General features: G+C 41.6%; 1 protein-coding gene across 11 annotated transcripts in view; it reads left to right on the top strand.

Moving 5' to 3' along the window:
• Positions 1 to 27,262, top strand: part of crppa (CDP-L-ribitol pyrophosphorylase A) — a 326,889-nt gene that overhangs the window by 8,395 nt on the left and 291,232 nt on the right. For all 11 annotated transcript variants that reach the window (XM_069913762.1, XM_069913763.1, XM_069913764.1 and 8 more), the window contains exon 3: positions 17,877 to 18,026. In XM_069913762.1, the coding sequence (XP_069769863.1) occupies positions 17,877 to 18,026 (150 nt within the window). The remainder of the gene's footprint in view (positions 1 to 17,876; positions 18,027 to 27,262) is intronic.

Below are 27,262 nucleotides of genomic sequence, written 5' to 3'. Positions count from 1 at the left end.
GAAGCAGGCCATACAACCCTTAATCTTGGCGTCATCTTTCTGTTGGACTTTGGTTGATCTTTATTTTACCTTCTTTTACTCTGTAATGCTTTAGATCATTGTCAAATAAGAGATCTATCCTTCTCAGTTTTCACAATTTCAGGTATCTTGGGAGATTTCCTGAGAAATGATTTTCAGATTTCCTCTCTATGAATGCTCAATTAGACTAAAAGACTTAGGAGCAGAATTAGTCCATTCAACACATTGAGTCTGCTCTGCCATTCCAATCACGGCTGATGTATTTTTATGTTCAACTCCTGCCATCTCCCCATAACCTTTGGCACCCTTCATTATCAAAAATCTATCAACTTCTGTACAATGTACCCAAATATTTATGAAAAAAAATTACTGTCAATAGATCTTGAACACAATAAATTGTAGGATTGATATATGGAGCCCTGAATTTTTTGATGTCCATAAGCAGGCTAATGCTGTAACAAGGCTTATATAAAGTGCAATAACCATTTCTGAAACTAACAATAAGAGTGGCTAATTTAATGGTCCCCATCAATATTCCAAGAACTGTTGAAAAGAAAATGGTTTCTAATTATCCACACAATTAATCGGATATTGATCTTATTTTTGACTTGTTCAGTCATGATAACATATTTGCAGTTTCATTTTATTTAAATATAGTTAAATATACCCAAGGAACTCCACAGATTTACCATCCTCTCACTGAAGAAACATTTCACCTCTGTTCGAAAGAGTTGTTCTTTTATTCTGCAGCTGTGCCCTCTGGTCCTTGACTCTCTCAGTACTGGAAACATCTACTCCATATCTACTTTACCTCTCTATGTTTGGCATGTTTTGATGAAATTTCTCCCTGCCCACCCACCTCCCCCCCCTACCGGTACCTTCTAAACTCTAGTGAGTCCAGACCCAGGGCCATCAAACACTTCTTGTGCATTAACTCTCTTATTTCCAGGATCATTCTTGTAAACTCTTCTGGACCCTCTCCAATGCCAGCAAATCCTTCCTTAAATGTAGGGTCCAAAACTACACACAATACTCCAAATGTAGTCTGCCTTCAGGAGAGTGAATCTGAGGAAAGCATCCGGTCCAGACGGAATACCTGGGTGAGTATTAAAACTCTGTGCTGACCAACTTACCAACTTATTCATGGATATCTTCAACATCTCACTTCAGCCGGATGTGGTATCCATCTGTTTCAAAAAGGCGCAAATCATACTGGTGCCCAAGAAAAGTGTGGTAACCTGCCTAAATGATTATTGACCAGTTGAACTTACATTAACAGTGATGGAGTGTGTTAATGGCTGTTGTTGAAGCATACCAGTTCCTGTTGCCTATCAGCAACAGGTCTATGATGAATGCCATCTTACTGGCTCTACACAAAGCCCTGGAACACCTGGACAGCAAAGATGCATGCTTCAGGATACTCTTTATCAATTACAGTTCGGCATTTAACACCATCATATCTTCAAAACTGATCAGCAAACTCCAAGACCTGGGCATTAACATCCCCACTGTGTAATTGGATCATGGATTTCCTCACCTCCAGACCACAATCAGTGAGGACAGGTAAGAACAACACTTCCACAATCTCCATCAGTACCGGAGCACCACCGGCTATATTCTTAGCCCCCTGCTCTACTCACTTTACACCTATGACTGTGTGGTTCTGTACGACAACAACACCTGTCCAAATTTGCTGACAATACTACAATAGTGGGTTGAATAACAAGAGGCGAGGTTTTTCAGTTGGTTGTTTTTCCAGACTCTTTTGTGTAGTCTTCCAAAGGCGCTATTTGCCTTGGCGAGTCTGTTGTCTATCTCAATTGTCGATCCTTGCATCTGATGAAATGGTGCAGCCGAGATAGGTAAACTGGTTGACCGTTTTGAGTTTTGTGTGCCCGATGGAGATGTGGGGGGGCTGGTAATCATGGTGGGGAGCTGGCTGATGGAGGACCGTTGTCATACCCACACTCCTGTTCGGCTCCGAATCATGGGTCCTCTACCGGCACCACCTACGGCTCCTAGAACGCTTCCACCAGCGTTGTCTCCGCTCCATCCTCAACATCCATTGGAGCGCTTACATCCCTAACGTCGAAGTACTCGAGATGGCAGAGGTCGACAGCATCGAGTCCACGCTGCTGAAGATCCAGCTGCGCTGGATGGGTCACGTCTCCAGAATGGAGGACCATCGCTTTCCCAAGATCGTGTTATATGGCGAGCTCTCCACTGGCCACCGTGACAGAGGTGCACCAAAGAAAAGGTACAAGGACTGCCTAAAGAAATCTCTTGGTGCCTGCCACATTGACCACCGCCAGTGGGCTGATAACGCCTCAAACCGTGCATCTTGGCGCCTCACAGTTTGGCGGGCAGCAACCTCCTTTGAAGAAGACCGCAGAGCCCACCTCACTGACAAAAGGCAAAAGAGGAAAAACCCAACACCCAACCCCAACCAACCAATTTTCCCCTGCAACCGCTGCAATCGTGTCTGCCTGTCCCGCATCGGACTTGTCAGCCACAAACGAGCCTGCAGCTGACGTGGACTTTTTACCTCCTCCATAAATCTTCGTCCGCGAAGCCAAGCCAAAGACAGGAACAAGAGGCGATGAATCAGCAGACAGGAGGGAGATTGAAAACTTGGCCAAATGATGCTCCAAAACAATCTCACATTCAATGTCACCAAAACCAAGGAGTTGATTGTTGACCAGGAATGAAAAAAAAACATATGTCTATGATCCACTGATCTTTTGGGAATCAGAGGTGGAAAGGGTGAGCAAATTTAAGTTCTTGGGTATCGCCTTCTCAGAGGATCTTTCTTGGAGCCAACACACTAATGCCATTGTGAAGAAACCACATCAGCATCTCTACTTCCTCAGGAGTTTGTGGATGTTTGGTATGACATCAGAAACTCTGGCAAGTTTCTACAGATGTGTGGTGGAAATTGTGCTGACTGGCTGCATCACGGTCTGGTATGGGGGACATCAATACCCCCAAGGGTAAAGCCCTGCAAAAGGTAATGGACCCAGCCCAGGACATCACAGGCAAATCCCTTCCTGCCATCAAGAACATCTATGGGGAAAGCTGCTGTCTGAGAGCACCAGCACTTATCAAAGATTCACACCACCTAGTACATGCTCTGTTTGTGCTGCTACCATCAGGAAGGAGGTATAGATGCCACAAGACACAGCATCAGGTTCAGGAAGAGGTGCTACCCCTCCACCCTCAGACTCTTCAACAACAAACTCATTCGGGGACTAATTTAAAGGCTATTAATTTTTTTAATCCTTTCTGTATTACAAGTAAGTTTTCTTTAGATTTGTTTATTTGTTTACATGTGTACATTATGTATAGTTTTTAATTTTGCACTACCAATAAGTGGTAATTCTGCCTGGCCTACTTTATTCCTTCTAACAATGTACATGACCAACACTTCCCTACAATGTATTCCATCTGTCACTTCTATGCCCATACTTGTACTTCCAACCTATCGAAGTTCCTCTGCAATTAACCAATAGAAGGTAGATAGTTGGGATAAATGGGTGTTTCTCTAGTTGGCATTCAGTAGTGAATGGATTGCTGCAGGGGTCAGTGTTGGACTTGCAACTCTTCTCAATATACTCAAAAGACTTGGAAGAGGGGACATAGTGTCGCGCACCAAAGTTTGCTTTTTTTTATATATACTTAGAATTTAAAATCGCAAAACAAATATTTACAATATTTCAATTTAATTCGCGCGCGCGCGTGTGTGTGTGTGTGTGTGTGTGTGTGTGTGTGTGTGTGTGTGTGTGTGTGTGTGCGTGTGTGTGTGTGTGTGTGAAGTAAGACAGAAGAAACCTCCCACCCCTCCTTTCTCCAATCCCCTACAAATGTAGGAAAAGAGAAAAAGAACAGGACAAGAGAACCACAATAGGAGTATTTCACTTTTCAGTGTCTTCTAATAATACACACATTTTGTAAATATGGGCATCATATTTTCCAAAATATATGGTATTTATCTCTTAAATTGTAATTAATTTTCTCAAATGGAATGCATCTAACTTCTGCATGCCATCTGTCCATTCCCAAATCAATATCTGACTTCCAAGTTATAGCATTACATTTTCTAGCTATTGGCAAAGCAATTTAAACAAATTTCATTTGATATCTATTGAATTTTAATTTAGGTTTAATCCTTCTAATATCTCCCAGTAAAAGTAGCAGCAGATCCTGTGGGAACTTAAATCTGCTGATGATGCAAAATTGAGTGGAAAAGCAAATTGTGCAGAAGATGGATGGAGTCAAGGGAGCAATTATAGATGGATAGAGTGTGTGGGCAATGGTCTAGCAGAAGGAATATAATGTTGGTAGGTATGTGTTCATCTGCTTTATTCAAAGGTGAAATAATAGAACAAATTGAATTATTTTCAAAGAATCAATATGCTCTGTGATCTATTATTTTATTATATGGCTATTTTTTTCAAAATTACAATCTTTGAATAAATTACCAGAGTCTAATGTTACTGCATTTCTAGAGCAAAAGTAAAATAAACGGCTGGAGGAACTCAGCAGGGGGGAATAAAACTGCTGACATTTAGAGTTGAAGCCCTGCATCAGGACTGAGGGTGGAGAGAGATTAGAATTAGGACAAAGATGACAGAGGGAGAAATGAGACAAAGCCAGAAGATGATAGGTGGATTGAGGATAGGTGAACGATGATGGCCAGAAAGAGCTAGAAAGGGTGAGTTGGGGGGACAAAATCAGGTCAGTGATACGTGGAAGTCCACTTGGCTCCATTTGTCTCTTTTTCTCCCCGTCTTTGACCACATTCACCTTTAATTCATCTGCCTCAACCTCAAAACTCCACCCTTCCCCCACACTCATCTGTTTCCATGTTGGTCATCCCTCACTGGTCAACATCACTGACAGGTCCCTGTCTCACCCCTCCATCTCCTATTTACACTGGCTTTCTCAGTTCTGCTGAGGGTCTCAATCCAAAATGTTTTCCCTCTACAAATCCTGCTTGACCTACTGAGTTCATCCAGCATTGTTTTTTTTCTCAGCTCCAGATTCCAGCATTTGCAGTCTCTCTATCACTTTGTTGCATTTAAAGTTCAGGTGCACTATGCTCCTCTGGTCTCTGAATTGAATACAACAAATCTTCTGACAGATGTTTATTTTTATCACTACTAATCTACATCTTCCCTTGAAACAAGGGTATCTGTATATATTATAAACATGAATTGAATAACAGTCCGCAGTCAGGAAACCCCGGAGCATCCACACCAATATGATTATGATAATAATCCATGAATGGGCCCACATCTTATCAAATTCAGGCTTTGCATCTGTAATATTGTATCTATTTTTTTCCAAACTTCAATAAGACATGAAAGCATGTAACCATTGAATGTGAATGGGTGAAGCATTATCTTTCCACTTCATCAAAATTGCTCGTCGAGCTATCAACAAAACAAAAGCTAAGATTCTTTTCTGGGTTGAGGCCAGAGATATATCCTCTTTGAGAGAAAAAGCAAATAAAGCAATCAAAGCAATAAATCAACCAAATAAAGCAATCAACAAACTTAAGAATTTTTGATTAAAGCTTGGAAAATATCTTTCCAAAAATGTTCTAAGTTCAAACACTCCAAAAGTGTGAATCAATAAAGTTTCAAATATTTTGTACTTATCATATAATAGATCCATATCTGGATAAAAATCAAGATAATTTAACTTTAGATGTATGTATTCTATGAAACAAACAATGTGTACAAAATGAAGACTGATCCAATAAAGAGTTGTGTCCCAATCCTCATCGGAGAATGCTCTATTCGAATAACGCTCCCAATCATTCTTAATTGTGGCCCTTCCTAAATCCATTAAATTATTGTAAATATTTGATATTAATTCTCCATGGAAAAATTACAAATCAAAATTCAGGAGTGGTATAGATTATACATTAAAAGTTTTAAACATCTTTTTTATTCAAGATAATTTTGCTTCTTTTGAACAACTCACAGCAAAAATATGGACACTTTTTAATGTATTTACAAATTAGGCATTTTGTTCAGTCTCAACTTTCTGATTTTCCTCGAATTTCTGAAGTGAATATTCTTGATGTATTTTTTTTATTTGCAAATGTTTATTTTAACAATCTGGAAAAGTAGCATTGAAAACATTTATCATTGTACAAAGATCTATTCATAAATTTTTGATATCTGCTGTCAGCGCCCAGACCTCAAGGTGATGTGCCTCCTCCTGCAGTTGAGTTGAGAATAATGCTGCTATAAAATATTTCAAATTATATTTGGTTCCTCATGCCTTGTGCTCAGGATTGCAACCAGCATAAATGATGTTTTAAAATCTCCAACCAATTAAATATATTCAGCTTTTGGTAGTTAACTTCTATATTTGTGGCATTATTACTTCGTTTTACATCGAGTCAAGTATTGATCTGCACCCTTTCACTTTTGTTGTTTTTCTTTCCGCATCATGTTACTTTTGATGCCATGTGCTTTGGTAATTTGCTATGTGCAAAATAATTACAAAGGAGTTTTTGAAATGATGTGCATTCATCATGCAATGCATGCCCTTATATATACATATGGTAGTTTTCTTCAATAAATGCAGTTCATTTTTATATATACATGTATACATATGGTAGTTTTCTTCAATAAATGCAGTTCATTTTTATTTTGTATCACCTTATTTACTGTCCTTGAATTGAGATTTTAATCACATGCAAGTTAAGAACGCCAGGCCTTTTCATTTCCTGTCATAGTTTCTGCTCTCAAAAGGAGAAAAGTGTTAACACTTTCCACTTATAGGCTTTGACAATTCCCATTCCATTATATTTCCCCCAAAAAATGTATTTCTCCCTTATCCAGCTGTGATTCTACCAGACCTGTGCTTTAATATTAAAGTTTTTGATCGAAAGTGCTTGTGCCTTTGTCAGATCTTCCTCTAACTGAGGATACTGATTTGTTGAGAGATGGGTGGTGAGGTGACAATTAGCAAAAGGTTTCTTTGACCTTGATTGACCTGCAATTATTAAACTTCTCTTTGTCCGGTTTCTCAACATCACTCTTACTTGACTTTGCATTAGAACCAAATAATTGATTCCCAAATGGGTTATAAATTATGAAATTGGTGAGTTTAGTTTTGCAGATGTGAACCACCAGACCAATTGGGTAACAGCCCAGTGTCATAACTACTACATTGCCCTTCATGTTGGAGAACTAAAATGCACAGCAATAAATTCGAACACCTGTCAGACTTTAAGGTTTAGTATAAATTTTCTCAGCCCATAATCCATCCAAATCAGCCAAGCATAATTGTCATAGATCTTAATGCTAAGACAAGGAAATTTTGAGTTGGAGCTGACAACTCCGGACACCTTTTCTTGTTTATTGTCCTTGAGGTGATGGTTAACTAACCTTACTCCCACACTTTTGGTCACTTTGCACAACATAGTGGGTTTTGCTTTTGTCTCCAACATCATCGCTGTGAGACATGTCATCCAACAGACTTCTTTTGAAATTATTTATTGTAGCACCCTAGCTTTTGAGGTGGTTTAATTATTCAAGCCAATCTTCGCAGACTGAACTTGTGCCTCTTCTTTTCCGGTGTTTGATATCATCTCTAAATCTTCAATTCCTTATTAAAAATAGTTGAATTTTTAATTGTTTACTCTGAATTCACTTTGTGTCTTGGTTAACCATTGATGTCACATCTGCTTCTATTTCCATTTCTTTAACTTTATTAGTGAAATAAGTAGAAAGGGAAGAGATGCCTTGATAGGAAGAGGTGTTTCTCCATATCTACCGCCTTCTATACATTACCCTATCACCTTCCAATTCCTTCCCCCTTCATATTTTTAATATCACCCCTTTTTTTTAACTTTAGTCTTGATAAAGGGTCCTGCCTATCGATGCTGCCTGATCCACTGAGTTCTTCCAGCAGCTTATTGTTTTACTTGCTCCAGGTAACGTTTATCAAAGTAATTTCCTAAAGTTATCTTTATGAATCCATTAAGACTCGCTTTATTGTTTTGTAGTTGAATGTAGAGAGTGCAAGTAAAAGTGTTATCAATGAATCTGATGTAGACCTTATCTACTAGCCACTTATTTCCACAAGAAATCCTTTATTTACAGAGGCTTTCTTGTCTTCCTTTTTACCACATTAAATAATACAATGCAGCTGAAACTCTGGTACATTTACTTTGTTTTCTGGTGAAAGTTTGATTTTGGTTGAGAGTTATTCACTGTTGTGGTTCATTCATAAAAAAATATTTTTTTTTCTGCGTAGGGAAGGAATGAAAGATTACTTTGTGAGTGTGATGGTTTTCAGACTTGCAGTAATTATTGTTGCAGGTTAGGCTATAATAGATCCTTAGTTTGGGTTGGGCTGGCAAGCTTGCACAACCTGTGACGCTTACCTGAAAGGGTTATTCTGAGGAATTTGAATAGTTTTGCTCATCACATACAGAATTACCTTTTATTCTGTACTAAATTTGTGAATGAATTGTGACTGCTGACAGACGAAATGAGAAAGGAAACCACTGAAGCAATAAGGACAATGCCACAGGGATGGGAGGCAGGAAGCTAGTGGCAGAGGAGGAAACATTATTCCAGTTATTTTTTAGAACCATATATTGAAAGATTAAAAGAGGATATCTTGTGCAGACTTCATCGTTCTCAAAAAATATCTTTAATGTCAGGCCCATGCAAAGATAAGAAGGTGTTTTTTTTTCCCCCACAGGAATTAATAGGTTAAAATAGATTTGCTGCTCTATTGTACTCCACAAATGTTGGATTTATCCCACCATTGCATGTGCCAACCATGATGCAAACTACCTCATCTGCCTGAACGTTATCCATGACCCTACATTTTCTGCATATTTGTGTGCCTGCTAAATGGTTTGTTATTTGTATCTGCTTCCATGGTCTCCTTTGGGTGCATATTCTAGGCACCCACCACTGTCTGTTTAAAAAAAACAAAACACCTTGAACATCTACTTTAAGCTTTTCCCCAATCACTTTAAAGCGATGCCCTGCAATATTAATAATTTCCAACCTGAGAGAAAGACTCTGACTGTCTACCCCATTCATGTCTCTCATGTTCCTCATCCTCCAAACCTAGAGAGAAAGCACTTAAAATTTGTTCCCCCTTTCCATAGAGTTGATACCTTAAATGCAGACAAAATTCTGGTGGACTTCTTTGGGGTCATCTCCAAAGTTTCCATATCCTTCCTTTACTGTCGTGACCAGAATGGAACACAGTGCCACAAATGTGGCTAAACCAAAGTTTTATTCAGCTGCAACGTGACTTCCTGACTTTTGTATTTAATCCCATGACTAATGAATGCGAGTATACTGTATTCCTTCTTTACCACCTTATCTACTTTTGTTGACACTTTCATGGAGCTGTGGACATGCACCTCAATACCCCTCTACATCATTGCTCATAAGAGTTCTGCCATTTGCTGTATACTTTTCTTTTGTTTTTGACCTCCAAAAGAGCAGGCTCTCACACATTTGCATTAAACTTCACCTGCCCTTGTATCCAACTGACCTATATTCTATATACACAACTCCATTGATTTTTATGCTATCTGCAAGCAAATCATTTGCATTTAACACAAAACAACAGACTTCCTTGCATTGTTCCCTGTGGAACATCATTGGTGACAGACCCTCCAACCACTGCTCTGTCTTCTAAGATCCATGTGTTTTAATCATCTGGCTCAGCCTACCATGAGGAACTTAATTGAATACTTTACTGAAGTCCATGTAGACAACAACCAATACCATGCCCTCATCAAACATACAGTCATCTCGTGTGAAAACAGGCACTTCAGCCCAACCAGGCCATGTCAACAAAAATGCTCTACCCATGCACAGGCAGTCCCAGGGATACGAGCATCTGGGTTACGAACAACTCATACTTATGAACGGGCTGTTCCCCAATTCGTACATGTGCATAATTGTGCCCCAATATACGTATGCACATAAATACACATAATGTTATCTCATGCTAAATAAGAACTTTAAGTACCTGTTGCGCATTACGTACAAATTCGGCTAATGGACAGACCCAGGTAACGGAACTTGTTTGGTAACAACGTAGTCCCACCTGTCTCTGTTAACCTTGTATCCTTCAAAATGTATTATCCTATCCATGCATCAATCTAAATATTTAGTCTTCAACTCTTCCTCAAAATTTTTTTTTAAACATGACCTCCCCCACACAAAGCCATGTTGACTGTCCCTAACAGAACCATGCTTTTCAAGGTGTGAGTACAGGAGTTAAGCACCCTGACAATATTGAATTTGAGCCCTTAACTCTCGCACATGGACCAACCAAACTCCAATATGCAAACCCACCGTGCATGCGCCAACCGAAGACTCGCACATGCACACAGGAATCAAGATGGCCACGCCCAGCCTATGGCCCCCGGGACACCAACTAACAAAGTAAATATGCACATTTTAGCTCTTATGTCCCCTTTATTCCTGTTATAGTTTGTCAAATATAACAAACTGTGTAAATTTTATATCTTTTCTTATACTTTTATAAAATTTGGTCGTATGTGTGGATGGATGCAGGTCGCAAGTCGCGAAGCACCTGTATGTCTAAATGCCTTAGGATTTTCCTTCATCCTACTGCCAAAGTCAACAAAGGTGATATAGAGTCCTTTGTTTTGTTCTCTGCACTTTTCTTGGAGCTGTCTGAGGGCAAAGACTATGTCAGTAGTTCCTCTGTTTGCGCGAAAGCTGCACTGTGATTCTGGGAGAACATTCTCGGCGACACTAGGTATTATTCTATTTAGGAGAATCCTAGCGAAGATTTTGCATGCAATGGAGAGCAGCGTGATTCCCCTGTAGTTTGAGCAGTCTGATTTCTCGCCTTTGTTTTTGTACAGGGTGATGATGATGGCATCACAAAGGTCCTGAGGCAGCTTTCCTTGGTCCCAGCAGAGCTTGAAAAACTCATGCAGTTTGGCATGCAGAGTTTTGCCACCAGCCTTCCAGACCTCTGGGGGGATTCCGTCCATACCTGCTGCTTTGCCACTTTTCAGTTGTTCAATTGCCTTATATGTCTCTTCTCGGGTGAGGACCTCATCCAGCTCTAGCCTCAAGGGTTGTTGAGGGAGCTGGAGCAGGGCGGATTCTTGGACTGAGCGGTTGGCACTGAAAAGAGATTGGAAGTGTTCTGACCATCGGTTGAGGATGGAGATCTTGTCGCTGAGGAGGACTTTGCCATCTGAGCTGCGCAGCGGGCTTTGGACCTGGGGTGAGGGGCCATACACAGCCTTTAGAGCCTTGTAAAAACCCCTGAAGTCGCCAATGTCCGCGCTGAGAAACATTCATTGGAGCAACTTCATCCCTAACATCGAAGTACTCGAGATGGCAGAGGCCAACAGTATCGAATTCACGCTGCTGAAGATCCAACTGCGCTGGGTAGGTCACGTCTCCAGAATGGAGGACCATCGCCTTCCCAAGATCGTGTTATATGGCGGGCTCTCCACTGGCCACCGTGACAGAGGTGCACCAAAGAAGAGGTACAAGGACTGCCTAAGGAGGTCTCTTGGTGCCTGCCACATTGGCCACTGCCAGTGGGCTGATATTGCCTCAAACCGTGCATCTTGGCGCCTCACAGTTCGGTGGGCAGCAACCTCCTTTGGGGAAGACCGCAGAGCCCACCTCGATGATGAAAGACAGAGGAGTTGGGGCCCGGCACCCAGCCCCCGCCTGCCAATTTTCCCTTGCAACCGCTGTAACCACGTCTGCCTGTCCCGCATCGGACTTGTCAGCCACAAACGAGCCTGCATCTGACGTGGACATTACCCCTCCATAAATCTTCGTCCGTGAAGCCAAGCCAAAGAATAAGACTGCCAAAGTACTTTATGACCATTGTGGCATTCCTGATTCTCTGTTTGGGTTCTTTCATACTGTTTTTACATTCCTCAAGAGCCCATTCTGATTTCAGTTCCCAAAACGTTACATCTGCATCCTTTTTATTTTTTGACTGAATTTGCATCTTTTGTTGTTCAAGCTCAGATCTTGCCATCATTGTCTTTCTTCCGCACCAGAACACAGAACATGATTTGCAGCTCAAATTCAGTATCTTGAGGCAGTCTTCTAAAAATTAATGTCTGAAAAGAATGAGTATTCAATCACAAAACATCCCTTGAACCTAGCAATTTATCTCAAAATTATTTGAGTTTGCTTTGTTAATATTTCTGTGTTTTTAAAATGTCAAAATGTCAGTTATGTATCTTGATCTTTGCTATATAAAGGACACTGTTTGACCTGCCGAGTTTCTCCAACATTGTGGTTTTACTTTTTTCAAATATCAGGCTTTGGCATCACGAGATGTAATTTTCTCCTTTACTTCCCTTACTCATCTGTTTTTAAACCATGTCCAAGATAAAACACCTATTGTTGTTTTACAGGAGGAATAAAATGATGATCTAATCTTTGGAATAAACCATGAACTCTGATTTGTTTTCAAGAAGAGTAGCGTGGGATGCCTCAACAACTACCACCCAGAAGCACTAACTTCTGTGATGAAATGCTTTGAGAGCCTGGTCATGGCCAGAATTAACATTCTAAGTAAAGATCTGGATCCACTACAATTCACCTATCATCACAATCACTCCACGGCAGATGCAATATTGTTGGCTCGCCTCTCAGCTCTGGATCACCTCAAACAGCTGCTCTTCATCAACTACAGCTCGGCCTTCAATACCATTATTCCCTCAGTATTGAACAAGAAGCTACAAACTCAAGGCCACTGTAGCCCCCCCCGCCCCCCCCCCCCAACCCCCCGGGCAACTAGACCCTTAACTTTCTCATTGGAAGACCACAGTCAGTGCAAATTGGAAACAACATGTCCTCTTCACCGATGATCAACACAGGCACACCCTAAGGATGTGTGCTTAGCCCACTGCTTTACTCGTTATACACCCATGACTGTATGGCTAAGCACCCATTACAATGCCATCTACAAGTTTGCTGATACAGAAGAGAGATCAACTGGTTGAATGATATAATGATAAAAAACTTGCGCTCAACATCAGCAAAACCAAGGAGATGATTGTGGACTTCAGGAGGAAGTCAAGGGAACACAACCCACTCCTCATCGAGTGCTCAGTAGAGGAGAGGGTCAAGAACTTCAAATTCCTGGGTATCAACATCTCTGACCATCTGTCCTGGAGCCTTCATGATGATGCAATCATGAAAAAGGCCCACCAGAGTCTATACTTTGTGATGTGTTTGAGGAGATTTGGTACATCACTGAAGACTCTCAAAAATTGGTGTGGAGAGCATTCTGGCTGGTTGCATCACTGCATGGTATGGAGGCACCAATTCTCAGGACAAGAATGAACTCCAAAGGGTTGTTCACTCGGCCTGTGATATCAAAGACTCCAGACTTCACTTCATCAAGGACATCTACATGAGGTGGTGTCTTAAAAAGCAGCCTCTATTCCCAAGGACCCCCACCACCCAGCTTCACTCTGCTATCATTGGGGAAAAAAGGTGCAAGAGCCTAAGGACAAGCACTCAGCTGCACAAGGACAGCTTCTTCCCCGCTGCCATCAGATTCCTGAATAATCAATGAACCAAAGACACTGCCTTATTTTTTGTGCACTATTATTTTTATTATTTTTATATTCATGTCATAAGAAGGTGATAATATAAATGTTTGCTCTAATGATGCTGATGCAAAACACAAAGTTGCATCCATTGTTCATGACAATAAATTCTGATTCTGAAATGACTTAGTCAAATTTTGGGTTTGAATGACAGTCTCATGCATAAAACCAAATCTCCACAGCAATTCTGTACTATGTAGGTTTTTGAGTTTTAAATGTGTTCTTCATATCACAGTTGGGAGCTCATGTGGTTGAAGTTTTCCCGAACATAAAATTGACAACATCAATTAATGATAAAGTTGGAAAACCAAGATAGGTGGTAACCTGATGGTTCTTGCGGAAGTGCATATCTTTTCTTTGGCTTGGCTTCGCGGACGAAGATTTATGGAGGGGGTAAATGTCCACGTCAGCTGCAGGCTCGTTTGTGGCTGACAAGTCCGATGCGGGACAGGCAGACACGGTTGCAGCGGCTGCAGGGGAAATTGGTTGGTTGGGGTTGGGTGTTGGGTTTTTCCTCCTTTGCCTTTTGTCAGTTAGGTGGGCTCTGCGGTCTTCTTCAAAGGAGGTTGCTGCCCGCCAAACTGTGAGGCGCCAAGATGCACGGTTTGAGGCGTTACAGCCCACTGGCGGTGGTCAATGTGGCAGGCACCAAGAGATTTCTTTAGGCAGTCCTTGTACCTTTTCTTTGGTGCACCTCTGTCACGGTGGCCAGTGGAGAGCTCGCCATATAACACGATCTTGGGAAGGCGATGGTCCTCCATTCTGGAGACGTGACCCACCCAGCGCAGCTGGATCTTCAGCAGCGTGGACTCGATGCTGTCGACCTCTGCCATCTCGAGTACTTCGACGTTAGGGATGAAAGCGCTCCAATGAATGTTGAGGATGGAGCGGAGACAACGCTGGTGGAAGCGTTCTAGGAGCCGTAGATGATGCCGGTAGGGGACCCATGATTCGGAGCCGAACAGGAGTGTGGGTATGACAATGGCTCTGTATACGCTTATCTTTGTGAGGTTTTTCAGTTGGTTGTTTTTCCAGACTCTTTTGTGTAGTCTTCCAAAGGCGCTATTTGCCTTGGCGAGTCTGTTGTCTATCTCGTTGTCGATCCTTGCATCTGATGAAATGGTGCAGCCGAGGTAGGTAAACTGGTTGACTGTTTTGAGTTTTGTGTGCCCGATGGAGATGTGGGGGGGCTGGTAGTCATGGTGGGGAGCTGGCTGATGGAGGACCTCAGTTTTCTTCAGGCTGACTTCCAGGCCAAACATTTTGGCAGTTTCCGCAAAACAGGACGTCAAGCGTTGAAGAGCTGGCTCTGAATGGGCAACTAAAGTAAGTCTTAAGTATCTTCCCTTGTGATAATTTCAATTGGTCTTCGAGTACTTAAAATAGTACAGCAAGGTTCAAGCCCTTTGACCATGATTCCAATTTAAACTAAATGCATTAGCCTGCTCATGGTCTCCATGCCCTGTCTAAATTGATCTTCAATGTTAATATTGTATCTTCTTTAGCCACTTATGCTGGCAGCATGTTAAGGCACCTTCCACTCTCTGTAATGTTGCCTCACAAATTTCCTTTGAATTTTCTCCCTCTAATCTTATATCTATGCCCTTTGGTGGGGGTGGGAGGGGATGGGATGCACTCTTTTTATGCTCCTTATAGCTAAAAATAATTTTAGCTGGACTAAAAATTTGTACACCAGGATCAATCATGTACTGTTCCCTTGAGGTCAGTAGCCCACCATGTGGCTTGGAGGAAGGCACCATGACCTTTTTGATGAGTTTGGTGAAAAAAATCTACTAATAATCTACTAATAATTGATTTTATAAGGAACCAGAGAAGATCAAAACTAATTAAGCATCAAAGGATCAAGATTTTTGTTTTTCAATTAACTTGTGCAATTACTTTTTGTGTGCAAGTTTAAGGTTGATAGAATCACACAGCCCAGTAGGAGATCACTTGATGCGTGCCAGCTTTTCGAAAAAGATGCTCAATGAATCCCCTGCCCTTTCCTGTAATTCTCCATATGTCTAGCCTTCATATCTTTGTACAATTTCCTTTTAAATATTATTAGTTGAAAGCTTTGCTTCCAACAAAGAACTCAAAGTTTGTCAAAAATTATTTTGCGCTTTAGTTTGTTGCTCTTAACCTGAAATGCAGCAAACCTGATTGATCCAAGAGTATGTTGGTTGCTATTTGTCTTTGTAATAATTAGTACAGAATGGTGTAAAAATCAGCCTGGACTCCTTGTCGACAACCTCATTATGAGAACATTCTGAGAAATTGGCAAGAATAGTATAACAAATAAAAAATTAATAAATGTGCAGTCGTATTTTTGAACATGTCTTAAGAAGCAAGATTAACTGATCCAGGGTTTCGCTTTTTGAAGTTAGGAATAATGAGAGGAGAATTAATGGGATACTAATATACCAAATTTTGAGAGGCATAGAGCAGACAAACAACACCTTTTTCATAGGGTACTATTGCATGTACCAGAGGAAATAAAGTGAAGGAAGGTTGAAAGAGAGACATCAGAGTTAATTTTTTTTTTACGCAGAGAATTTGGGGTGCCAAGAATCATTGCTAGGGGAGGTGGTAGAGGCTGGTACAATAGGGATATTTAAAAGACTATTAGATAGGCATAGGGGTGTAATAAAAATGGAGGGTAATGGTGTGTGGTAGGGAAGGATTAGATTGTGATGGAATAGATTTTGTATTGGTCAGCACAACATCATGGACAGCTCCTTTGTGGACCTGTGAACAGAGAGAAATGTTACAGAGGTCCACTTGATAAGAAAAAAAAATTAATAATGTGAATGGACTGAGTGTATTGTTACGGACCCAGAGGACCCCAAAACCTAGCAACAATAGAAATTCACTCAGACAAATCGTTACTTAAACAAAAGTTGTTCTTAATTTTTTGTAAACATAAAAACAGGATCAAACTTTAACTTGTTACTATTAACTTAACTTGACCCCCTTTTAATTCTAAGCACACATATATAATGTGTATAAGTTCAGAAAAGTTCTTTGATTCACAGTCAATCTCACTTCTCACTCCTCCAAGTTCACTGGTATCAGGCAATTCTTATACTGTGCACAGAATTTAACATTTATGCATTTCACAATGCTCTGATGTTTGAAAGTAATTGGTTACCACTCAGGAAAGTTCTCATTGGTTTCAGAGAGAGATTCATTGCTGTTGGATGGATGGACGGACACACACGTGCACACACACACCATACAGTAAAATCCCCATTATTCAGCATTCAATCAACTGGAAACTTAAACAATTGGCAAAAAAAAAATTGAGGATATAAATAAAAATTTTAAAGAAAAGTTTAAATAAAAGTTCAACATTGTAAAAGTAAATATTCTCTGAAGCAACACACAACCCCTTGGGAGCAAACGCTCAGCCAGTGGGGTATCCAGGTTGTGTCCCACCTGCAGTAGCTGTTTGAATAAAGTTTCAGTAAAGTGGTGTTTGAATAAAATGGCGGTGCCCAAGATAAAGAGATGGCTGATGCCACTTTCTGCTGGGGCGACTCTCGCATTCTGCCTCCCTATCCTCTGCTTGGTAAGAGTTGTTATTAAATTATTAAGTTTATTAGTAAGACTTTATCTGTAATGTTGGAGCAGGGAGTTAATTACGATGGCAACACCCTTAGCGAAGCGGCTAGTAAAATGCTGTTACAGCGCCTGCAACTGGGGTTCAAATTTAAATTTGTAAATTATGGGAATTTACTTGATTAACGTGAACTTTACGTAATTAAAGACTACGATACTTTTTTTTCAAATTACTTTAGATCTCGCACTGTCTTTTGTCTTTTAAATGGTGTATTCTTAATGCATGTGTATTAGTTAAACATTGGTAGAATAAGTCTGTTAATCGCAAAATTTGCATTTCCGGTAGGTGCTGCTAATGGGGATTTTTTTTGTATATTAAATATGAGATATAATCATTCATAATTACCAGATTTAATTAAGTGGGAGTATCCCAGAATAAGAAACACAATATTTCTGTCCTCGATTTCAAGGACATTTTTCAATTATATGCTGATTAGTCAATGGCTACTTTAACTTTTAACTTGTAATTTAGAGAATAATATGTTCAACATATGGAAAATTAATGTTTCCTTTCAAACTCCAATAAATGCTAAATGATTCAGTCTCCTAAGTATTTCTTTACTTAATTAAAGAGATGTATTCTGAAGCAGTTGTTTTTTTCTTTTAGGCTGCAGGAGCTATCAGACCACTTGTTTCCACTGTCGTTGCAACCAGTCCAGAAGGCTACCTTAACCATTCACTGGAACGTGCCAAATACAGGGCAAGTGAAATGCCCCAAGCCTTCAGATTTGATGCCATTTACAGAGCCTATGAGCAGGTAGAATTTTTACTGCTCATCTTACCACATGATGTTTCTAATATTTGGAGAGTACATTGCAGAATTATTGTCTTTTGTTGCCTTTTTGGGTTTGGGCATTGCCAACAAGGCCAGCACTATTGATCATCCCTAATTGCCATGACCTGCTATCTTAAACTATTGCAGTCTTTTTGGAGAAGGTACTTCTACAGTGTGTTGTGCAAGGAGTTCCAGGAAATAGACCCTGCCAAGGTGATGTTCATTGTAGGTAGAAACCTGCAGTTGCTGGTGTCCCTAAACATCTCAAACCCTCGTTCTTTATTGTAGAGGTCACAGTTTCTGAGAAACTGAGGTGTGCATTTTATAGATTGGACACACTAGAGTCACTGTGCATGAGTGGTGGAGAAAATTAGTATTTAGTGTGGTGGATGGAGTGCCCATTAAATAGGTTCTTTAGGATATTTAGCAATTTAAGTGTTATTGAACTGCACCCATCTAATCAAATGGAGTTTAAACTGTCTTGTGTGAAACACAAAAGTCTGCAGATGCTGTGATGGTAGTAAAAATACATCGAAATGTTGGAGGAACTCAGCTGGTCTTTCAGCATCCATAGGAGTCAAAGATCTATTACCAACATTTTAGAACTGAGCCCTTCAAGGAATAAGCAGAATGAGCCAAGAGCAGGAAATCTCAGAGTGCAGAGAGTGCTGGCTGGGGGAGGAGTCCAGACCAACAAAAAGTGTTAATTGGATATAAAAAGGGGAGAAGTGAGAATTGATTATGTCTGTGTGAAAGGAAATGGAAAAAGGGAGAGAGACAGATCTATGGGAAGGTGGGGGGGGGGGGGGGGTGAAATTTAACAAAATTAAGAGAGATGAGTTTTGATGGGGTCCTGTTGGAGAGGTAAGAGAGTTGTCAACTGGCTTCACCCAGATAGAGGTCAGTGTGCCAGACCACAGCTGTGCCATCTTTGTCTGCAGGTTTTTTGAGTGAGGTTTGGATTGGTGTGGAGAGAGTGGAGGGCCAGGTGTCCATCCTCTACTGGGCCAAGACTGGGAGATTGCTTTGTTTGGGTCCTTGGCTCAGTCTGCTGCAATAGCATGGACCACTCAGTGGCTCACATTTCAATTCCCCATTCCATTCCCTTGCTGACATGTCTGCCCATGGTCTCATGAACTGCCAGACTGAGACCACCCACAAATTAGATGAACAACACCTCATCTTCCAACTGGGCACCCTCCAATCGGACAGCATTAATATCAACTTCTCTAGCTTTCATTAAACCACCCCTCTTCTTCCCCTATCATCTTCCAGCATTTTGGTGTATTTTTAATCTATTCTACTCCTGACATATGTATTGCAAGGCTTTGAAGTGTCAGGAGAAGAGTTGCTCATCGGAATATTTTGTGACTGGCAATTCTAGCCTCAGTATATGTGGCATCCCAGTCAAGTTTTTGGTCAGTGGTGATACTCAGGATGCTAACAATGGGGGACTTTGGTAAGAGTAGTGCTATTGAGTGTCAAAAGCAAGATGATTCAACACCATCTTATTGAAGATGAAAATTCTATCACTTTTGTGATGTATTTGCTACTTGTCAATTGTAGGCACTTTCAGATGGCCAAAATAACCCGATGTAAAGCCACATATTTGACCTCTATGCGGCTGTCAGGAGGCGCCTGCGAGGCGCACTTTGTAACACTCTACTGGGAGAGATAATGGCTAGAGCACTGTGGTCCCACCCGGCACCTGAATGCAGCAGCCTGAAAGGGGGTGCTAAGGGGATGACAATCAGCAGACGAGCACCTGACAGTCCCCTTCCCCACTGCTCCTGCCCCCGGCGGCCAACATGGGCTGTCAGCGCTGGGGTGGCAGGCGCGGGATGCTGGGGTGGCTGGTGCGGACAGAGCAGTAGGATCAGTATGGGGACCGACACGGAGCTGTGGGGAGAGATCAGAGCAATGGGATCATTGTAGGGACAGCCCGCGCCGGCTGTCCCAGCAATGACAGCCCGTGTGTAATGGAAGATTCTAACCTATTTTTAACCTGTTTTTTCTTAATTTCCAACTCTTGGTTCTGCAGAGCTGAGAACCTTTTTTTAAAAAAACTTGCAGCTTTGGGTTCTGCAAGGCTGAGAACCTAATTGTTTTTAGAATCAGCAGACATAAGCGAAATTCCACCGAGGGGCCAGAGATGCTGTTATCTGAAGAAAGGACATCTGTGTACCGAGAACATTTAATCTTCCTGCTTGTTTTGGTCACAGACTGTCAGAGGCCTAGCCTTGATGTAGAATAAACCATTGTATTCAAAATGATAAGCTGAAAATTATGTTATTCGTTAATTAACCTAGCATGCTAGCTTGCTTGCTTATCTTTCTTGCTGTGCTGGAAATAGGTGCTTGGGTAAGCAGTTTTTGGGTAATATAAGGCATGGTCCCGCTGCTGAAGTTTGAGACTCTCCGAGAGGTGGCAACATCTCTCAGCAAGAAGAAGAAGAACTTCTGGAGTCCAGCCAACGTCCCGGTCACGGGAGGTGGAGAAGCTGCTACCGGCGCTCTGACAACCTACTACAAGTGTGCAGTCGTTGCCTCGCTTCAGCAGTTGGGACCCGTCCATGCATTGATAAGTATAGTTGGGAAGGGCTTGCATATTGTAGCGTGAAATCAGCTTTTGAATTTGTAATAAACATTTGTATAATCTGAACTGCTCTCGGTGTGTGTGTGTGTATTTTCTTTCGGTAGTTCAAACACTGTGACCAATCTAAAACGAACAAAGTGAAAGGTACAAGTTTACCCAAGACACCGTGCCAGCCGCCCCAACCCTGACAGCCCACAGTGACAGGAGCCGGAGTAAGCTCCGAGGTGCCTCCCGTGGAGCTGTCCCTTTCATGTGGCCAGCGCGGTGCTTTCAGCGCTGCCACCTGAACGACCATTCCACAGGCCTGAATCCGGTTCTGCAGGCGCATTCTTGGTGGAAAATGCACCTGAAAGCGGCTTGTGCCTAAATGTTGTTTATACTGATGTTGTCTGCTCGTGATATTATGATTGGAATTAAATATTGTATTCACGGACAAGTTGCTCTTGTGTCTTGGTGTGAGGTTGCACGCGCCTCAGATTGAAGAGACTGCCATCCGTGCGATACCGGATGTAAACACCGTCTTCATTGTTGTGGTCTTTCATGGCACCAAGACACAAGAGCAACTTGTCCGTGAACTACTCTTTGCAGACAATGCCGCTTTAGTTGCCCATTCAGAGCCAGCTCTCCAGCGCATGACGTCCTGTTTTGCGGAAACTGCCAAAATGTTTGGCCTGGAAGTCAGCCTGAAGAAAACTGAGGTCCTCCATTAGCCAGCTCCCCACCATGACCACCAGCCCCCCCCACATCTCCATCGGGCACACAGAACTCAAAACGGTCAACCAGTTTACCTACATCGGCTGCACCATTTCATCTGATGCAAGGATTGACAAAGAGATAGACAACAGACTCGCCAAGGCAAATAGCGCCTTTGGAAGACTACACAAAAAAGTCTGGAAAAACAACCACCTGAAGAAACACACAAAGATCAGCATGTACAGAGCCATTGTCATACCCACGCTCCTGTTCGGCTCCGACTCATGGGTCCTCTACCGGCATCACCTACGGCTCCTAGAACGCTTCCATCAGCGCTGTCTCCGCTCTATCCTCAACATTCATTGGAATGACTTCATCACCAACATCGAAGTACTCGAGCTGGCAGATTCCGCAAGCATCGAATCCATGCTGCTGAAGACCCACTGCGCTGGGTGGGTCACGTCTCCAGAATGGAGGACCATCGCCTTCCCAAGATCGTGTTCTATGGCGAGCTCTCCACTGGCCACTGAGACAGAGGTGCCACAAATAAGAGGTACAAGGACTGCTTAAAGAAATCTCTTGGTGCCTGCCACATTGACCACCGCCAGTGGGCTGATCTCGCCTCCAACCGTGCATCTTGGCGCCTCACAGTTTGGCGGGCAGCAACCTCCTTTGAAGAAGACAGCAGAGCCCCCCTCACTGACAAAAGAGGAAAAACTCAACACCCAACCCCAACCAACCGCTGCAACCGTGTCTGCCTGTCCCGCGTAGGACTTGTCAGCCACAAACGAGCCTGCAGCTGACGTGGACATTACCCCTCCATAAATCTTCATCCGCGAAGCCAAGCCAAAGAAAAAAGAGAAAAGAAAGAAATATTGTATAATCATCAGCCAAAATTTCTACTTTTGACCTTGCAATGGAAGCCAGTTCATTGATAAAGTAGCTGAAGATGATTGGACTTGGGATGTTGGCCTGAGGAGATTCAAGGAAGTTAAATAATGAACAGCAACAACTACACTCATCTTCGTGGTAAACACAACTCCAAACATGGGAATATATTTCCCTTGATACTTCACGACTTGAATTTTCACATGACAATTTGATGTTGTGCTGATGTCACCTCTCACCACATCTGTGGAATTTGCATCTTTAGTCCATGTTTGGGTCATCACTGTGATTGGGCCTAGACTTGAGTCATCCTTGCAATCCAAACTTTGCCTCTGTTAGCAGGTAATTAATTAGTAAGTGCTGCTTTTTATTGCACTGTCAATGAAACCATCCCTCACTACCAATGACTAGGAGAAGACCAATTAAGTCATAACTAGCTGATTGGATTTATCCAGCTTTTTATGAACAGAATGTAACTGGGCAATTTTCTACATTGTGATTAACGATGAATTTATTGTTTATATACATTGTACAATGCACCTGTGCACCTGTATAAGTTTGGTAGAGTATTTGACAACATGCCAAATCTTCTCAGACTTAGCGGATAGAGGTGTTGACCTTCCTACTTCATGGTTGATGTGCTGATTCCAGGATGGGTCTTCTGAAATATGGGCTCCCTGTGAAGGTTCTATTTCTCCCCACCTCCATCCCAGAAATATAGCATGCACCTGGTCTTGATAATGGTGTGTTGTGTGGATTGTGGAGGGTCCTGAGGCCTCTGTCTGGAACCTAGTCAAAGTTTCATCACCTGTCAATCAAGGTTGAACTCTGCCTACGCAATAGTGCATACCGGGGGGTGGGGTGGGGGTGGGGTGGTGGGGTGGCCATGCTGAGTAGCTGAGCAGACATGTTTCTCTGAGCTCTCTGAGAAAATCCTCTAAAAGACGACCAAAATGTGGTTTTAACCAAAATTTTTCAACTACAAAAGTATGGATACATCTTTTAAAGATTAATATTGAAGAATGACTGGACAATCCCACGGGAAGAAGCCAAAATCTGTGAAGGAAACAGATCAAGCCTTGCTGGTAACCTCGACGGAAAGTACAGGTGGAGATGCCTCCTCCTCTCAATGAACACCAGACTTTGAAACTCTGCTGCAAGAAATTGGAGGTCTGGGTCAACTTTTTACAAGTGAGGAGAATGGCATTAAATAGCTTACCACTACAGTAAGAGATGTGGGTGAAGCTATTAATGACTTAAATGAAAGAGTGGGTAGAGCGGAGATCTTGGCAAACACGATAAACAAATCGAAGAACTAAAGAAACAAACTGAATAATGGACGACAGATAAGCAGCTTCTTTTTGACAAATTGGATCATATGGAGAACTTCTGACTGAAATTCTTTAAGACTTCAGCCCGCCACCAGGCAGCCGCTTACTGGGATTGCACATTCAGGTGCCTGGCACTCCACTGATTATCCCTCCATGAGGAGGGATAATCGCTCTCCTCTACCCCAAACTCTTCAGCCCCATGTAGAACTTTATTTACATATTTATGCTATGTTGATTTTTTTTTTTTTGCACTACCAATTCATGGTAATTCTGCCACGCCCGCATGAATTACCAATTCATGGTAATTCTGCCACGCCCGGTGCCTCGGAGGAGCTTTCGGAGGATGCAGGTGACTATGTCTTTAGCCACATGGGGGGAGAATATGCGGCTTTACAATGGGGTGTTCAGGCCACCTGAAAAAGCCTTAGGAATCAACTTCCCCGGAAATCCAGAATTATATTTGTTGGAGAATTTTATAGACATCATTAATCATTTAACTGAGTTTCAAATCTCATTTACTCTGATTGCATTGGGGATAGGTAAGAAATGTGTTGCTATCACGTGGAAATCAGATACACTGATTTCTCTGAAGAGATGGATATCAGAAATGGACAGTTGTATTCTTATGGAAAAGATTACTTATAATTTATGAAACAAACACAATGCATTCCTGATGACCTGGCAACCATATTTTAACTTTATTGGTGCACGAGAGTGGATTGTGGAGGGTCCTGAGGCCTCTGTCTGGAACCTAGTCAAACTTTCATCACCTGCCAGTCAAGGTTGAACTCTGACATAGCATATTTGCTGCTGTAAATATGTGATCTGTCCTCAACCTTATCCCATTATTTTTATTAGTAAAATAGACTGTGAGCCTCGGCAGTAGACAAGAAGAATCTGTATTTGTTTATCTTATTTAAGAGGAAGAGGGTAACGGGGGAGGGGGCTGGAATGTTTTTGTTTTGTTTGGAATTTTTATATTGGTTTGTTATATAGATATATATGTATGTAAAATGTACTTTTTGTATTTTTATAAGATGAAAAGAAAGAAGGTCGATAGCTACATGGGGACAGCATGGTCACAGGTGTAACTGATTCTGAAGCACAGCTCTTCAGTATTGCATAATGGGGTGTCTCAGGTGACATTGCCTTTACTGCATCCATCGCTCTCAGCTTTCTCTTGATAACATAGGAGGTGGAATCAGATTGGTTGAAGACTGATTGATTGTGATTAAAGAAAAACTGAAATATGGGAGGGAGAGGATTTTCACGGTCATTGTTGTTTTTTTATTATGGTAAGTCACCCTGTGCTGAACATACCCAGCATTTTTGCTATTCCATTTCAGTTTGATAGTACGTACCGCTTTGAATTTTTGAATGATTTAGATGTCTGAGTAACTCCATATATATTTTGTTTGCATTGGAATTCCTTGCCCAGAAGCTTGACTTAACGATGAGGTACTATGCTCGGCATTAATTCGGACTTTCTATTAAGTGGTGTAAGAAAAAGTTAGCAGGCTTTACAAGGCTGTTTTATAATTTGCCTTGGGATTATTTACATTAGTCAAAATAAACTTTTTAAATTTCAGAATAGTTTCAAAAATTAAAAATGGAAGATTTTCATATCTGTTGGAATTAAGTGGCTTGTCAAGTTATTACTAGTGTAAATGATAAACAATGAATGGATATCTGAGTGACTCTGACAGTCACTGACACCCAACCTGTAATTTCAGAGTACATACATAACCACATACAACTCTAAGTTTCTTTTTTTTCCTGCGGGCGTGGCAGAATTACCATGAATTGGTAGTGCAAAAAAAAAATCAACATAGCATAAATATGTAAATAAAGTTCTACATGGGGCTGAAGAGTTTGGGGTAGAGGAGAGCGAAAGTTAAAATGTGCCGACCACCTTCCACCAAGCTGCTATATTGCAGTGTCAAATTGAAAGCTATGTAACGTTTCAAGTCGGAGGGAATACAGTGAAGAAGGTGTACCTCCTCTATCTGAGAAGTTTGAGGAGGTTCGGCAATAAGCCATTTATTCATTCACTGTAATATTTATAATAGTCTCTGAACCGGATTTGAATGTCATAAATTTTAGCAAGAAAAAGCATCGAAGCTATGGAGAGGTGAGGAGAAGTGCATCAAAGAGGTTTGTTTGATAGAGTTCTGCTTGTAGTCTATGGAAAGGAAAGCTTCCTGCTGGACCCTGATCAATTTTTCCCTTGGTCATGGCCTCTATTCCAGATGGCTGAACTCCCTGTTACTATTCCAAACCCTGAATCCTCTTCCTTCTGTTGTCTCTGGCAACATCCTTGCTTCCCCATTCAGTTATCCCACTACTGAACACCCCGTCCTTAACCTCCTTCAACAATGTCTGCCTGCAACTCCCAAACCTCTGATCTTTCCTAATTGCTGGATCTGATTAGTTCCTGGCTGCTCTCTTCAACCACTACATTTCCTAGGCGACAGTCAACCTGACAAGGGGGGGCAGTAGTCCAGTTTTGGGCTGGACAGTCTGGCTTTTGAGCCCTCTGTCCCACCTGGCACCACCTCAAGCCAAACGTTAATTTGTCCTCCATTTGGGGGTGTAGACCTTGTATCCCCAAATGGAGGAATAATTAAGAGGCACAAAGGGCACTCATTTTTCTTGCACGCATGTGTAAATGCCGGCTCGTGCATGTGCAATGAGGAGGTAGTGTGATGGCAGCACACGAAGAGTTGGCTGGCACATATGCAATAAGGGGGAAATGTGAGAGCGGCGGACGAAAGTTCATGGCAGCCTCTCATCTCTCTTCCACCCCCCTCCCAACACCTCTGCTGAGAGAGTTTCTGATGCTGATCCTGCATGTCCTCCATTTTGGTAAGTTTGAAATGGCCAGCCTATGACAGCCTGAAACTTGTTTGCTACATATGTGTCTGGGTGTAGTTTTAACATAAGTCCTAATGAACTTAGAATACAAATTCTAAATGGAAATAACCTTGTTCGATGCTTTGCATATTTTATTAAGGGTTGAATTGCATGGACTTGAATTGAGTTAAGCTGATTAGGTGACTTTCAATTATGTTTTTAGACTGCAATGTTGGGAAAATCGTGGAAAAAAAATCAACATAATTACTGCTCATGTGGTCATTCACACTGGATGGCTTTTCAGACTGCAAGTATCTAAGTGCAACAGTCCTGTGATGAGACGTGCAGAAGAGTGGATGACCATCAACGGATTTTTCCGTACAATTTACACACTGCAGGCTTCCTTCAAAAAGCTGCAGGGGTCCTGCAGGATAAATCGTGGTGCAGAAATTGACTCAAAATTCCTGCACATTCCTTTTTAAACTGTCTGTGTAGCAGCAAAATTCCTTGATTAATTGATTTGGTTGTAGTTGTGAGTTGGATTACAAAATAACTGCAAGTGATAATGGCATGATTATCTTTAAAATATACTTGGATTGTGCTTGGTGATTAACAATTTGATGATTTACTTTCAAGTGCAGTTACTTTTTGTGGGCAAGAATGTTAGTGGGCATATAGAATAAACTCCCATTAATAGCCATAGATTCACACGCCATATAAATGGCCCCCATAGCCTACCATATTCATGACAATTTTGCCCATCTATGGTGATTCTAGTTGCCCACTTTAGGACTCTACACTTCTATGCTTTGCTGATTAAGTGTCTGTCTAAATGTCTCTCAAACAACGTGATTGTAG

The sequence above is a fragment of the Narcine bancroftii genome, chromosome 1, assembly GCF_036971445.1.
Source record: "Narcine bancroftii isolate sNarBan1 chromosome 1, sNarBan1.hap1, whole genome shotgun sequence".
Lineage (NCBI taxonomy): Eukaryota > Metazoa > Chordata > Chondrichthyes > Torpediniformes > Narcinidae > Narcine > Narcine bancroftii.
The sequence above is the reverse complement of the archived record's forward strand: the minus strand, read 5'-3'. Positions and strand labels throughout refer to the sequence as shown.